Source organism: Thamnophis sirtalis, unplaced genomic scaffold (genome assembly GCF_051295495.1).
Source record: "Thamnophis sirtalis isolate CommonGarterSnake01/CBP01778 unplaced genomic scaffold, rThaSir2_p1.2 scaffold_4, whole genome shotgun sequence".
Lineage (NCBI taxonomy): Eukaryota > Metazoa > Chordata > Lepidosauria > Squamata > Natricidae > Thamnophis > Thamnophis sirtalis.
In genome coordinates, this window is record NW_028261384.1 from 141,175,989 (window position 1) to 141,188,488 (window position 12,500).

Consider the following 12,500-nt stretch of genomic DNA (forward strand, 5'->3'; position numbering starts at 1 on the left):
CGCGGGGCAGATCCGGCCCTCCGGGCTGGAGTTTGACAGCCCCCCTCTTGCCCTAGAGGGAGGTGTCCTCTTCTCACCTACCTTCATGGCTTCCTCCAAGGCGGGTAACGCTTCCTCCAGATCCTTCTGGGCATTGTCGGCTAACGCTTTGCACTTGATCTCCTCGGCAGCGATCTTCTCGCTGTTGGCCGACACCGTCTACGGGGGAACGAGGGAGGAGAGAGAGTGACGAGAGGACAGGTTGTGTTCCCGAGAACCTAAAGCAAACTCCTTGCCCCGACAAAACCCCTTTTATGAATTGGCTGTGAATTCTGCTCTTTCACATCCAGCAAAGTCTTTCAAGGGAGGATTTACAGTCACCGACCTTATCTGGCTTGGAGAGCTGACAGGCCGAAATCTCCAAAACGTGGCAATGAGTCTCCAAACCAATGAAGCGAACTAACTGTCTCCTGCAAACTCCACTCCCCTTTCGCTCCTCTTTTGTTTCCTCTGGGAGGGGCCATTCACCGTCCACCTGTGGCCTTACTCCCAAGTCGACTCTTGTTCCTTAGCTGTTCCCTTCGTCTGGCCACTCTGTGCGTGCGCACACTGGGAACAGGCTCCAGCTGTTCTTCTGCCTCACTCATGTCTGACTCTGAAGGCAGCTGATAACTGTCTGACGGCCCTGGCCCCCTCTCTGCCTCTGACGCAGAGCCCTCATCCGAGCCTTCCCCAGACTCCAGGAATGGCCCATCTTCCTCCCCAACCTCCTCACTCTCCGAATCTGCTGCCGTCTCTGCTGGCAGGCCACAACAGGTTCGGACGAGAAATAGGGGGTTCCGAACCTCGGACGCTCACCTTCTGTTGCTCATCGGCTTCCCGTTTCTGCTGAACAATGATCACCAGGTATTCCTCGCACTGTTTCTGGAATTCGGCCACCTTCCTCCGCGCCTCCTCCAGCTCCAGGGTCATCACCTCGACTTTTTCTCGGGTCTCGTCAATTTTGAAGAGACCGTTGCGGAGTTTGTTGGCCTGGTCGGAAAGCTCCTTCCGTTTCTCGGCCAGCAGCCTGCAAACAGGGTGGACAGGAGAAGGCTCGTGATGCGGCGACCGCTGTCCGAGGACTGGGTCACTCGCAAAAGGGGTGCATCCGGCCCTTTGGCTCTCCTGCATCCCGCCTGCCCGGTGCCCCAAATCCCCCCCCCCCCGCCTTACTTCTTGTAGCCGGACACCAGCTCCAGGTAGTTGGTGGGTGTCACATAGTTATGGCGCCGGAGTTCCAGCAACATCTTGTGAGAGTATCTAGCCACTGACCAGTGCATGGTGACAAAGATTTTAGCCACTCGCTTTTGCATCTGGGTGAAAGTGGGAATACAGAATCGTAGAGTTGGAGGGGATCCTGGAGGTCATCTAATCCAACCCCCTGTTCAAGCAGGAGACCCTAGACCAGGGATGGTTAACCTTTTTTGGCTCAGGGGCTGAAAGCATGTGCGCGCATGCCCACACCCATAATTCAATCGCCCCCACACCTTCATCGCGCATGCACGCACTACCCCCTCCGCCCTATTGAAGCCTGGGGAGGGTGAATGATGCCTCCCCCACCCCCACGAAGGTCCTCTGGAAGCTGGAAATGGCCCATTTCCGAACTTCGGGTAGGCCCGTTTTTGGCTTTGGAGGCTTAACTGGAGCATGGGGAGGGCACAAATGGGCTCCCCCAGCCCTCCGGAGGCCCTTCGAAAGCCGAAAATCAGCTGGCTGGCACACACCATCTTTTCTTTTGGACGTTAGGCCTGCCCACACTTTCTATTTTTCTACTAGGCATTTTCTATGGTGGGAAAATGGGAGGAGGGGATTGTATGGAGTTAGACGATAGGTAGCCATAACAACATTCTTTCTCGAAAACCAAGGTCATCCTTTATTCTTTCCAGCTCTGCACCTGACCGGATCTGGAGGAGTGGAACTGCCAGCAGGGCAGTGGAAGATGGGACCCTGGGATGGACTGGTGGGTGTGGGGATGCAAAGTCTCGAACTTTCAACTGGGTGGGGAAAACCAGGAAGCTTTCAGATTCGGGTTTTCCCAGATGTGCCAACGTGGCTCTCTTCATAAATTGGAACTTTGAGGAATCTTTTGCCTCGGACTCTGATTTAATTTTGGGTGCTATTTGGAACCCTGACAACTGACCAAGGGCAATGGTCCACTTGCCCTCAGGTTCGCCATCACAGACTCAGACCAAGGGGGTCTCCAAATGTGGTAGCTTCAAACTGCCGGGACTTCAACTCCTAGAATTCCCAGAGCCTTGATATGTACACCCGTTGTGGCTATCTTACTCTCTTGTAATCCCTCCCTCGGCAATCTCTCCATTCTAGAGGATCGGAGGGGGGGAAAAGCAGGCATGGGGAATTCGGAGGCCTTATCAAGGCCTTATAAAATGGTATTAACACTTCACATGATACGTATCCCCATTGCGGTTCGCTTACTCTCTTCTAATCCCTTCCTCTGCAATCTCTCTATTCTAGGGGATCGGAGAGGGGGAAAAACAGGCATGGGGAATTCGGGGGCCTTATCAAGGCCTTATAAAATGGTATTAACACTTCACATGATATGTATCCCCATTGCGGTTCTCTTACTCTCTTCTAATCCCTTCCTCTGCAATCTCTCTATTCTAGGGGATCAGAGGGGGGAAAAAGCAGGCATGGGGAATTCGGGGGCCTTATCAAGGCCTTATAAAATGGTATTAACACTTCACATGATATGTTTCCCCATTGCGGTTCGCTTACTCTCTTCTAATCCCTTCCTCTGCAATCTCTCTATTCTAGGGCATCAGAGGGGGGGAAAAGCAGGCATGGGGAATTCGGAGGCCTTATCAAGGCCTTATAAAATGGTATTAACACATGATATGTTTCCCCATTGCGGTTCGCTTACTCTCTTCTAATCCCTTCCTCTGCAATCTCTCTATTCTAGGGCATCAGAGGGGGGAAAAAGCAGGCATGGGGAATTCGGAGGCCTTATCAAGGCCTTATAAAATGGTATTAACACATGATATGTTTCCCCATTGCGGTTCGCTTACTCTCTTCTAATCCCTTCCTCTGCAATCTCTGTATTCTAGGGGATCGGAGAGGGGGAAAAAAGGCATGGGGAATTCGGGGGCCTCATCAAGGCCTTATAAAATGGTATTAACACTTCACATGATATGTTTCCCCATTGTGGTTCTCTTACTCTCTTCTAATCCCTTCCTCTGCAATCTCTCCATTCTAGGGGATCGGAGGGGGGGAAAGCAGGCATGGGGAATTCGGAGGCCTTATCAAGGCCTTATAAAATGGCATTAACACTTCACATGATATGTATCCCCATTGTGGTTCTCTTACTCTCTTCTAATCCCTTCTTCTGCAATCTCTCCATTCTAGGGGATCGGAGGGGGAAAAACAGGCATGGGGAATTCGGAGGCCTTATCAAGGCCTTATAAATTGGTATTAACACTTCACATGATATGTATCCCCATTGCGGTTCTCTTACTCTCTTCTAATCCCTTCCTCTGCAATCTCTCCATTCTAGGGGATCGGAGGAGGGAAAAACAGGCATGGGGAATTCAGAGGCCTTATCAAGGCCTTATAAAAATGGTATTAACACTTCACATGATATGTATCCCCATTGCGGTTCTCTTACTCTCTTCTAATCCCTTCCTCTGCAATCTCTCCATTCTAGGGGATCGGAGGGGGGGGAAAAGCAGGCATGGGGAATTCGGAGGCCTTATCAAGGCCTTATAAAATGGCATTAACACTTCACATGATATGTTTCCCCATTGTGGTTCGCTTACTCTCTTCTAATCCCTTCCTCTGCAATCTCTTCATTCTAGGGGATCGGAGGGGGAAAAACAGGCATGGGGAATTCGGGGGCCTTATCAAGGCCTTATAAAAATGGTATTAACACTTCACATGATATGTATCCCCATTGCGGTTCTCTTACTCTCTTCTAATCCCTTCCTCTGCAATCTCTCCATTCTAGGGGATCGGAGAGGGGGAAAAACAGGCATGGGAATTCGGGGGCCTTATCAAGGCCTTATAAAAATGGTATTAACACTTCACATGATATGTTTCCCCATTGCGGTTCTCTTACTCTCTTCTAATCCCTTGGCTTTTTTGGCAGCTGCCGCACAGGGCTGGCTCATATTGAAATGATTGTCCACTCGGACACCCATATCTCGAAGCCCCTGATCGGTGTTTTGCAGGATTTCCCCCTCTTGGGCGGGAGGCGGGCTCTCACCGTGTCGAAGCTGCCCTTTTCCACCGTGCCCAAATCCACGCCCTCCAGATACTTCTCCGCCACCTCCAGCAAGGCTTCCTTTGGCCACTCCGAGAACCAGTCAATGGTCGTGCAGTTCACCAAAGCGGGATATTGGCGTATCCGGTTCCTGGAGCAGAACGAGAAATTAAGCAGAGTCGGAAGGGGCCTTGGAGGTCTTCTAGTCCGACCCCTGGCTCAAGCAGGGGATTCTATGACATTCCAGACAAATGGCTGTCCACTCGCTTCTTAAACACCTCCAGTGATGGGGCACGCGCAACTTCTGGTGGCAAGGAGTTCCCCTGGTTAATTGTCCTCACCGTCAGAAAAAATATCTCTTTCATTCTAGGTTCCTTCTCTCTTTGATAGTCTCCCACCCATTGCGTCTCATCCAGAATAGAATACAGCGTAGCCGTGTTGGAAGGGACCTTGGAGGTCTTCTAGTCCAGCCTGAGCAGGGGATGGACTAGAAGATCTTCAAGGGCCCTTCCAGCTCTACTCTGATTGACATAGTAAGAGAGAAAGGCAGCTTCTTACCAACGCTCTAAAGACCCCCCCCCTCCCAGGAGTGGGTTTCAGCATCTGCTAATGCTTTCCACAGCTGGGGAAAACTACTGCTAGTCCTCAACTTACGACCACAATCGAAACCAACATTGGTTGCTAAGCGAGACAGCTGTCAAGGGAGTTTTGACTGAAGGTCGCCAACGGGGATCCCATGACGTTCCAAGCGTCATAAATGCGAAGAGCTTGATTTTGATCACGCGACGGTGGGGGTGTCGAACGGTCGTTAAGTGTGGGAAAACGGCCCTGGATCACTCTTCCCAGCGCTGTTCTGTCACTCAAGGAGAGGGATTTCCTGTCGTTTGGTTTCGGAGGCCAGAGGTGAAAGGGACCTTTGAGGTCTTCTAGTCCAACCCCTTTGTTCAAGCAGGAGATCCTGTACCGTTTTCAATGGGGCTCAATTCACCTACAGGCTTCAAACGGCCGTTATGGGTTGATCCTTGGGCCATTTGGGGGTTCAAAGCCTCGCTGACCATTGGGATTGGAGGGCCTTTGTCTCTGCGCCTCAACCTGGGGTCTGCCTGCCCCCCTCTCCCCCCTCCCGCAATCTCTAAACCCACCCCACACATTTCTCCCGTTCATCCGTCCTGTGGCTCCTTGGCCACTGGAGGTCACTGTTGCTCCACGCAGAACCTTCTCCCCACTTCGTCTAGAGGCGGCCCACTCCGAACGGCTCCCGACAGATTAACAGAGCTGGAAGGGACCTTGGAGGTCATCTAGTCCAATCCCTCCCCCCACCCCCTGCCACCCAAGCTGGAGACCCGACCCCATTTCCAACGGAGTCACTACTTGAAAGCTTCCAGGATGAAGCTCCCACAATTTCTGAACAACAGAATAATAACAGAGCGGGAAGGGAGCGGGAAGGGATCTTGGAGGTCAACTAGTCCACCCCCCCCCCCAAGCAGGACACCCTAAGGCCATTTCCGACAGAGGGCAGTCCGGTCTCTTCTTGAAAGCTTCCAGGGATGAAGCTCCCACAATTTTTGAACAACAGAATAATAACAGAGCGGGAAGGGACCTTGGAGGTCATCTAGTCCAACCCCAACCCCCCGCCCAAGCAGGACACCCTAAGGCCATTTCCAACAGAGGGCAGTCCGGTCTCTTCTTGAAGGCCTCCAGGGATGAAACTCCCCCAACTTCCGAAGGCAACTTCTGTTCCATGAGTGGAATTGTCCTTACCGTCAGGAAATTCCTCCTTACTTCCAGGTTGAATCTCTCCTTGGTCAGTTTCTATCCATTCTTCCTTCTCTGGCCTTTGGGGGCTTTGGAGAATAGCTTTACCCCCCTCCTCCTCTCTGGGGCAGCCCCTCAAAATATTGGAAGATGCTCTCCTGTCTCCCCTGGTCCTTCTCTTCCCTAGACTAGCCATGCCCTGTTCCTGCAACCGTCGGTCGTAGGTTTGAGCCTCCCGTCCCCTCATCATCCTGGTTGCTCTTCTCTGCACTCTTTCTAGAGTCTCAACCTCTTTTTATAGTGTGGGGACCAAAACTGGATGCAGGACTCCATGTGTGGCCTTACTAAGGCTTTAAAGAGTGGTGTTAGTTCCTCCCTTGATCCTGAATCAGAGGTGGGTTCCTACCAGTTCGCACCAGTTCGGTAGAACCGGTTCGTCAAATCTACCGAACCAGTTAGAAGAGGTTCCACCAGAAAGCAGGCCACACCTACAGAAGAGGTTCCAAAAATTTTTGAAACCCACCACTGACACACACACACACACACACACACACACACAGACAGACTCACACAGAGAGAGAAAGAGAAAGAAAGGAAGAAAGGAATAAAGAAATAAATAAAGAAAAAAAGAAAAAAGAAAGAAAAAGTGAGAGATGAAAGAAAAAAAAGGAAAAAGGGACAGAGAGACAAAAGGAGAAAGAGAGAGAGAAAGAAAGAAAGAAAACACATGGCTGGCAAGCCACTCCCACCAGGTCACATGGCCGGCAAGCCACTCCCACAAAGGAGGCCACACCCACAGAGTAGATTCGCCAAATATTTGAAACCAACCACTCACACACACACACACACACACACACACACACACACACACACACAGATTCACACAGAGAGAAAAAGAGAAAGGAAGAAAGAAAGAAAGAAAGAAAGAAAGAAAGAAAGAAAAAAGAAAAAGTGAGAGAGAGAGATGAAAGAAAAAAAAGAAATAGAGACAGAGAGACAAAAGGAAGAGAGAAAGAGAGAGAGAGAGAGAGAGAGAGAGAGAGAGAGAGAGAGAGAGAGAGAGAAAACATATGGCCGGCAAGCCACTCCCACCAGGTCACATGGCCGGCAAGCCACTCCCACAAAGGAGGCCACACCCACAGAGTAGGTTCGAAAATTTTTTGAAACCCACCACTCACACACACACACACACACACACACACACACACACAGACTCACACAGAGAAAGAAAGAAAAAGAAAGGAAGAAAGAAAAAAAGAGAAAAAAGAAATAAAAAGTGAGAGAGAGATGAAAGAAAAAAAAGAAATAGAGACAGAGAGACAAAAGGAAGAGAGAGAGAGAGAGAGAGAGAGAGAGAGAAAGAAAGAAAGAAAGAAAACACATGGCCGGCAAGCCACTCCCACCAGGTCACATGGCCGGCAAGCCACTCCCACCAGGTCACATGGCCGGCAAGCCACTCCCACAAAGGAGGTCACACCCACAGAGTAGATTCGAAAATTTTTTGAAACCCACCACTGTCCTGATTGTATCCCTCTGTTAATGCAACTTAGGATTGCATTTTTGGCTGTCGCTGCACACGGCTGGCTCCTATTTAGCTGGTTGTCCACTAAGACTCCAAGATGCCTCTCATAGTGACCGCTATTAAGCCAGGTTTCACCCAGTTTATATGTGTCCTTTGTGTTTTTCTGGCCTAAGTGTAACACTTTAATTTTCTCTACCCTGAATTTTGTTAGATAGGGCCCAGTGTTGAAGTCTGTCAGGGGATTGGAGGCTCAAACATACGATGAACCGTTGCAGGAACTGGGCATGGCTAGTCTAGGGAAGAGCAATAGCAATAGCAGTAGACTTATATACCGCTTCATAGGCCTTTCAGGCCTCTCTAAGCGGTTTACAGAGAGTCAGCATATTGCCCCCAACAATCTGGGTCCTCATTTTACCCACCTCGGAAGGATGGAAGGCTGAGTCAACCCTGAGCCGGTGAGATTTGAACCGCTGACCTGCTGATCTAGCAGTAGCCTGCAGTGCTGCATTTAACCACTGCGCCACCTTGGCTCTTGAGAGAGAGAAGGACCAGGGGAGACAGGATAGCAGCCTTCCAATATTTGGGGGGGCTGCCCCAGAGAGGAGGAAGGGGGTCAAGCTATCCTCCAAAGCACCCGAAGGCCAGAGAAGGAAGAATGGATGGAAACTGAACAAGGAGAAATTCAATCTGGAAATAAGGAGGAATTTTCTGACGGTGGGAACCATCAACCCATGGAACAGAAGTTGCCTCTGGAAGTTGTCGGAGCTTCATCCCTGGAGGCCTTCGAGAAGAGGCTGGACTGCCCTCGGTCAGGAATGTTGAAAGGGTCTCCTGCTTGGGCGGGGGTGGTGGTGGACTAGATGACCTCCGAGGTCCCTTCCAGCTCTGTTATTATTCTGTTATTCAGAAATTGTGGGAGCTTCATCATTGGAGGCTTTCAAGAAGAGACTGGACTGCCCTCTGTCGGAAATGGCCTTAGGGTCTCCTGCTTAGGCGGTGGTGTTGGTGTTGGACTAGATGACCTCTGAGGTCCCTTCCAACTCTTGTTAATCTGTAATCATCTGGATCTTGAGCCTGTCATCTAGGGTGTTGCCTATTCCCGCCAGCTTAGCATCACCTGCAAATTTGGTAAGTTCCTCTTCTATTGCCTCATCTAAGTTCATTTATGAAAGTATCGGAGAGTCCTGGGCCTAATGCGGAACCTCGTGGTACCCCACTGCTTCCTTCCCTCCATGTGGATGTAGACCCATTAGGGATTACTCGTTGAGTGCGACTCGTCAGCCAGTTGTGAATCCATCGGGTGGTGAAGCTCTCTATCCCACATTTTTTTCTAGCACACTAAGAAGTAGGTTGTGGCCTACGTTGTCGAATGCCTTGTCCACTGTATCAAATGCCTTGTCCACTGTATCAAATGCCTTGTTTACTTTATCAAATGCCTTTTCTACTTGTCAAATGCCTTTTCTACTTAGTCAAACGCCTTTCAGATGCCCAAGCAAATTATGGCCGCTGCATTTTGCCGGTCCACTACAGGCACGATGAACTGGTAACCTATTCATTTAACGACTGTCCAAAATTCAGGTCCCAGAAAGCCTCACCTGAAGGGGTCCCCCACGGGGCTGAGGCACAGCACGACGTGAAGATTGTTCCGGACTCTTTCGATCAGGTAGGCGAAGAGGCTGTCTTGACTCTCCTGGATGCCCTCGGACCGGGCCGCGTCAAGGATATGGTTTTGGATCTTTTGGGGAGTGGGGGGAGGGTGAGAAGGGAGAAGGAGATCACCCAGTTTTGGTCGCCACGATATAAAAAAAATACTTTTGAGACTTTGGGAAAAGTGCAGAGAACAGCAACAAAGAAGATTAGGGGACTGGAGGGCATGGAGGAATCGGGGATGTCTAATTTAATGAAGAGAAGTACTAGAGGGGGCATTATAGCATCTTCCAATATTTGAGGGGCTACCCCAAAGAAGAGGGGTGGGTGGGGAAGTCAACCTCTTCTCCAAAGCACCCGAAGGCAGGACGAGAAGCAACGGGTGGGAAGTTATCAAGCAGAGAAGCAACTTAGAAATAAGGAGAAACTTCCTAATAGTGAGGACAATTAACCCATGGAACTGCTTGCCACCAGAACTTGTGGCTTTTAAGAAGAGATTTGTCGAAAAGGGTTTAGGGCAGGGGTCCCCGAGCCGTGGGCAGCGGCCCGCCACCAGGCTGCAGCCTGTTCGAACGATGGGGAAGCCCGTGGCACTCGTACCCACGGAGTCTGCGGACACACACCGCTCACACCAACGGAGCCAGGCGTCCATGCGTGCAGCTGCCACTGATATATACACGCACCGGGCCGGTCCACCAAGGTTGGCGACCAGTGGCCCAAAGGGTCTTCCTGCTTGAGCAGGGGGCTGGACTGGAAGACCTCCGAGGTCCCCGTCCCATTCTGTTTTTTTCTAGATCTCCCGTTTTTCTCCACAACACTGACCCGTATTCCTCAGGCTGAGGGATTACCCCGCTTCTCAGACCCCCAGTCGGTCTTGGCAGATGATGGCACATGCTCAGGAGCAAGATTTTTAGAGGCAGAGGCCATATTGGAGATGCGCAAGTAAGGCAGGCGCCATCATCACCGGTGCCGGAACTTTCCTTTGGATCCTTCCCTAGCGCACCGCGCCTGGCAGCACTTAGTGCCCCTCAGCTGTCCATTTACTGACTTCTGCCCGGCTCCTGAGGTTTTTTTTGCCCCATTTTAAGAGAATCGCAGTGTTGGAAGGGACCTTAGAGGTCTTCTAGTCCACCCCCCACCCCACCGTTCGAGCACGAGACCTTCGAGGATTTCAGTCTTTGCTTAAAATAGTCAATCAATCAATCAGAGTAGATCTGGAAGGGACCTTGGAGGTCTTCAAGTCCAACCCCCTGCTCGGGCAGGAAACCCTAACCCACAACTTCTGGTGGCAAGCAGTTCCACTGGTTAATTGTCCTCATTCGTCAGGAAATTCCTCCTCAGTTCTAAGTTGCTTCTCTCCTGGATTAGTTTCCACCCATTGCTTCTTGTTCTACCCTCTGGTGCCTTGGAGAAGAGTTTGACTCCCTCTTCTTTGTGGAAACCCCTGAGATGTTGGAAGACTGCTAACATGTCTCCCCTAAATCCTTCTTTTCATTAAACAAGACATACCCAGTTCCTGCAACCGTTCTTCCTCTGTTTTGTCCTCCAGTCCCCTAGTCCTCTTTGTTGCTCTTCTCTGCACTCTTTCCAGAGTCTCCACATCTTTTGCTCTACTCAACATCTCCTCCCACCAAGCCGAAGAAAGGAGACAAGGATGACTAGGGGGGGGGAATGCTTGCCCCATGTCACGCACCTCCTCGAACTCATCCGGTTTGTAGAGGTTGGGCACTTCCCCGGAGCTCAAGATGTTGTTGATGTCCTCCAAGAAGCATTCGTCCGCGATCTGAGTATCCACGAAGAGGAAGGTGGTGGGCTTCAGGTCGACCCCGGTCTGCCGGTAAAGCTTCTTGATGTCTGGAGAAGGAAAAGGGAGGCCTCCGGTGAGGACCACACCATCAGGAGAACGTAGGAGAACGTCCTTGAAGAGAAGAAAGGGGGGTGGGAAGGAGGGAGGGAAGGAGGGAGGGAAGCAAGGAGGAAAGGAAGGAGGGAAGGAAGGAGAGAACGAGAGAAAAAAGGAGGGAAGAAAGAAGGGAAGGAAGGAGAGAAGGAAGGGGGAAGGAAGGAAGAAAGGAAGGGGGAAAGGAAGGAGAGAAGGAGGGAAGGAAGGAAGGAGGGAAGGAGGGAGGGAAGGAAGGAGGGAAGGAAGGAAGGAGAGAAGAAGAGAAGAAAGGAGGGAAGAAAGAAGGGAAGGAAGGAGAGAAGGAGAGAAGAAAGGAGGGAAGGAAGGAGGAAGGAGGAAAGGAAGGGGGAAAGGAAGGAGAGAAGGAGGGAAGGAAGGAGGGAAGGAAGGAGGGAAGGGGAAGGAGGGAGGGAAGGAAGGAGGGAAGGAAGGAGAGAAGGAGAGAAGAAAGGAGGGAAGAAAGAAGGGAAGGAAGGAGAGAAGGAGAGAAGAAAGGAGGGAAGGAAGGAGGGAATGTAGGAGAGAAGGAAGGGGGAAGGAAGGAGGAAAGGAAGGGGGAAAGGAAGGAGAGAAGGAGGGAAGGAAGGAGGGAAGGAAGGAGGGAAGGGGAAGGAGGGAGGAAGGAAGGAGGGAAGGAAGGAGAGAAGGAGAGAAGAAAGGAGGGAAGGAGGGAAGGAAGGAGAGAAGGAGAGAAGAAAGGAGGGAAGGAAGGAGGGAATGTAGGAGAGAAGGAAGGGGGAAGGAAGGAGGAAAGGAAGGGGGAAAGGAAGGAGAGAAGGAGAGAAGAAAGGAGGGAAGGAGAGAAGGAGAGAAAGGAGGGAGGGAAGAAGGGAAGGAAGGAGGGAAGGAAGGAGAGTAGGAGAGAAGAAAGGAGGGAAGAAAGAAGGGAAGGAAGGAGAGAAGGAGAGAAGAAAGGAGGGAAGGAAGGAGGGAAGGAAGGAGAGAAGGAAGGGGGGAAGGAAGGAGGAAAGGAAGGGGGAAAGGAAGGAGAGAAGGAGGGAAGGAAGGAGGGAAGGAAGGAGGGAAGGGGAAGGAGGGAGGGAAGGAAGGAGGGAAGGAAGGAGAGAAGGAGAGAAGAAAGGAGGGAAGAAAGAAGGGAAGGAAGGAGAGAAGGAGAGAAGAAAGGAGGGAAGGAAGGAGGGAATGTAGGAGAGAAGGAAGGGGGAAGGAAGGAGGAAAGGAAGGGGGAAAGGAAGGAGAGAAGGAGGGAAGGAAGGAGGGAAGGAAGGAGGGAAGGGGAAGGAGGGAGGAAGGAAGGAGGGAAGGAAGGAGAGAAGGAGAGAAGAAAGGAGGGAAGGAAGGAGGGAATGTAGGAGAGAAGGAAGGGGGGAAGGAAGGAGGAAAGGAAGGGGGAAAGGAAGGAGAGAAGGAGAGAAGAAAGGAGGGAAGGAGAGAAGGAGAGAAAGGAGGGAGGAAGAAGGGAAGGAAGGAGGGAA

The 12,500-nt window shown here is 51.2% G+C and overlaps 1 protein-coding gene across 1 annotated transcript in view; it reads right to left on the bottom strand.

Moving 5' to 3' along the window:
• The window catches only part of DNAH2 (dynein axonemal heavy chain 2), a 170,464-nt gene that overhangs the window by 46,216 nt on the left and 111,748 nt on the right, over positions 1 to 12,500 (bottom strand). The window contains 6 exon segments of the mRNA XM_087715030.1: positions 82 to 198; positions 838 to 1,048; positions 1,195 to 1,334; positions 4,241 to 4,388; positions 9,110 to 9,249; positions 10,855 to 11,015. Coding sequence (XP_087571156.1) covers positions 82 to 198; positions 838 to 1,048; positions 1,195 to 1,334; positions 4,241 to 4,388; positions 9,110 to 9,249; positions 10,855 to 11,015 — 917 coding nt within the window.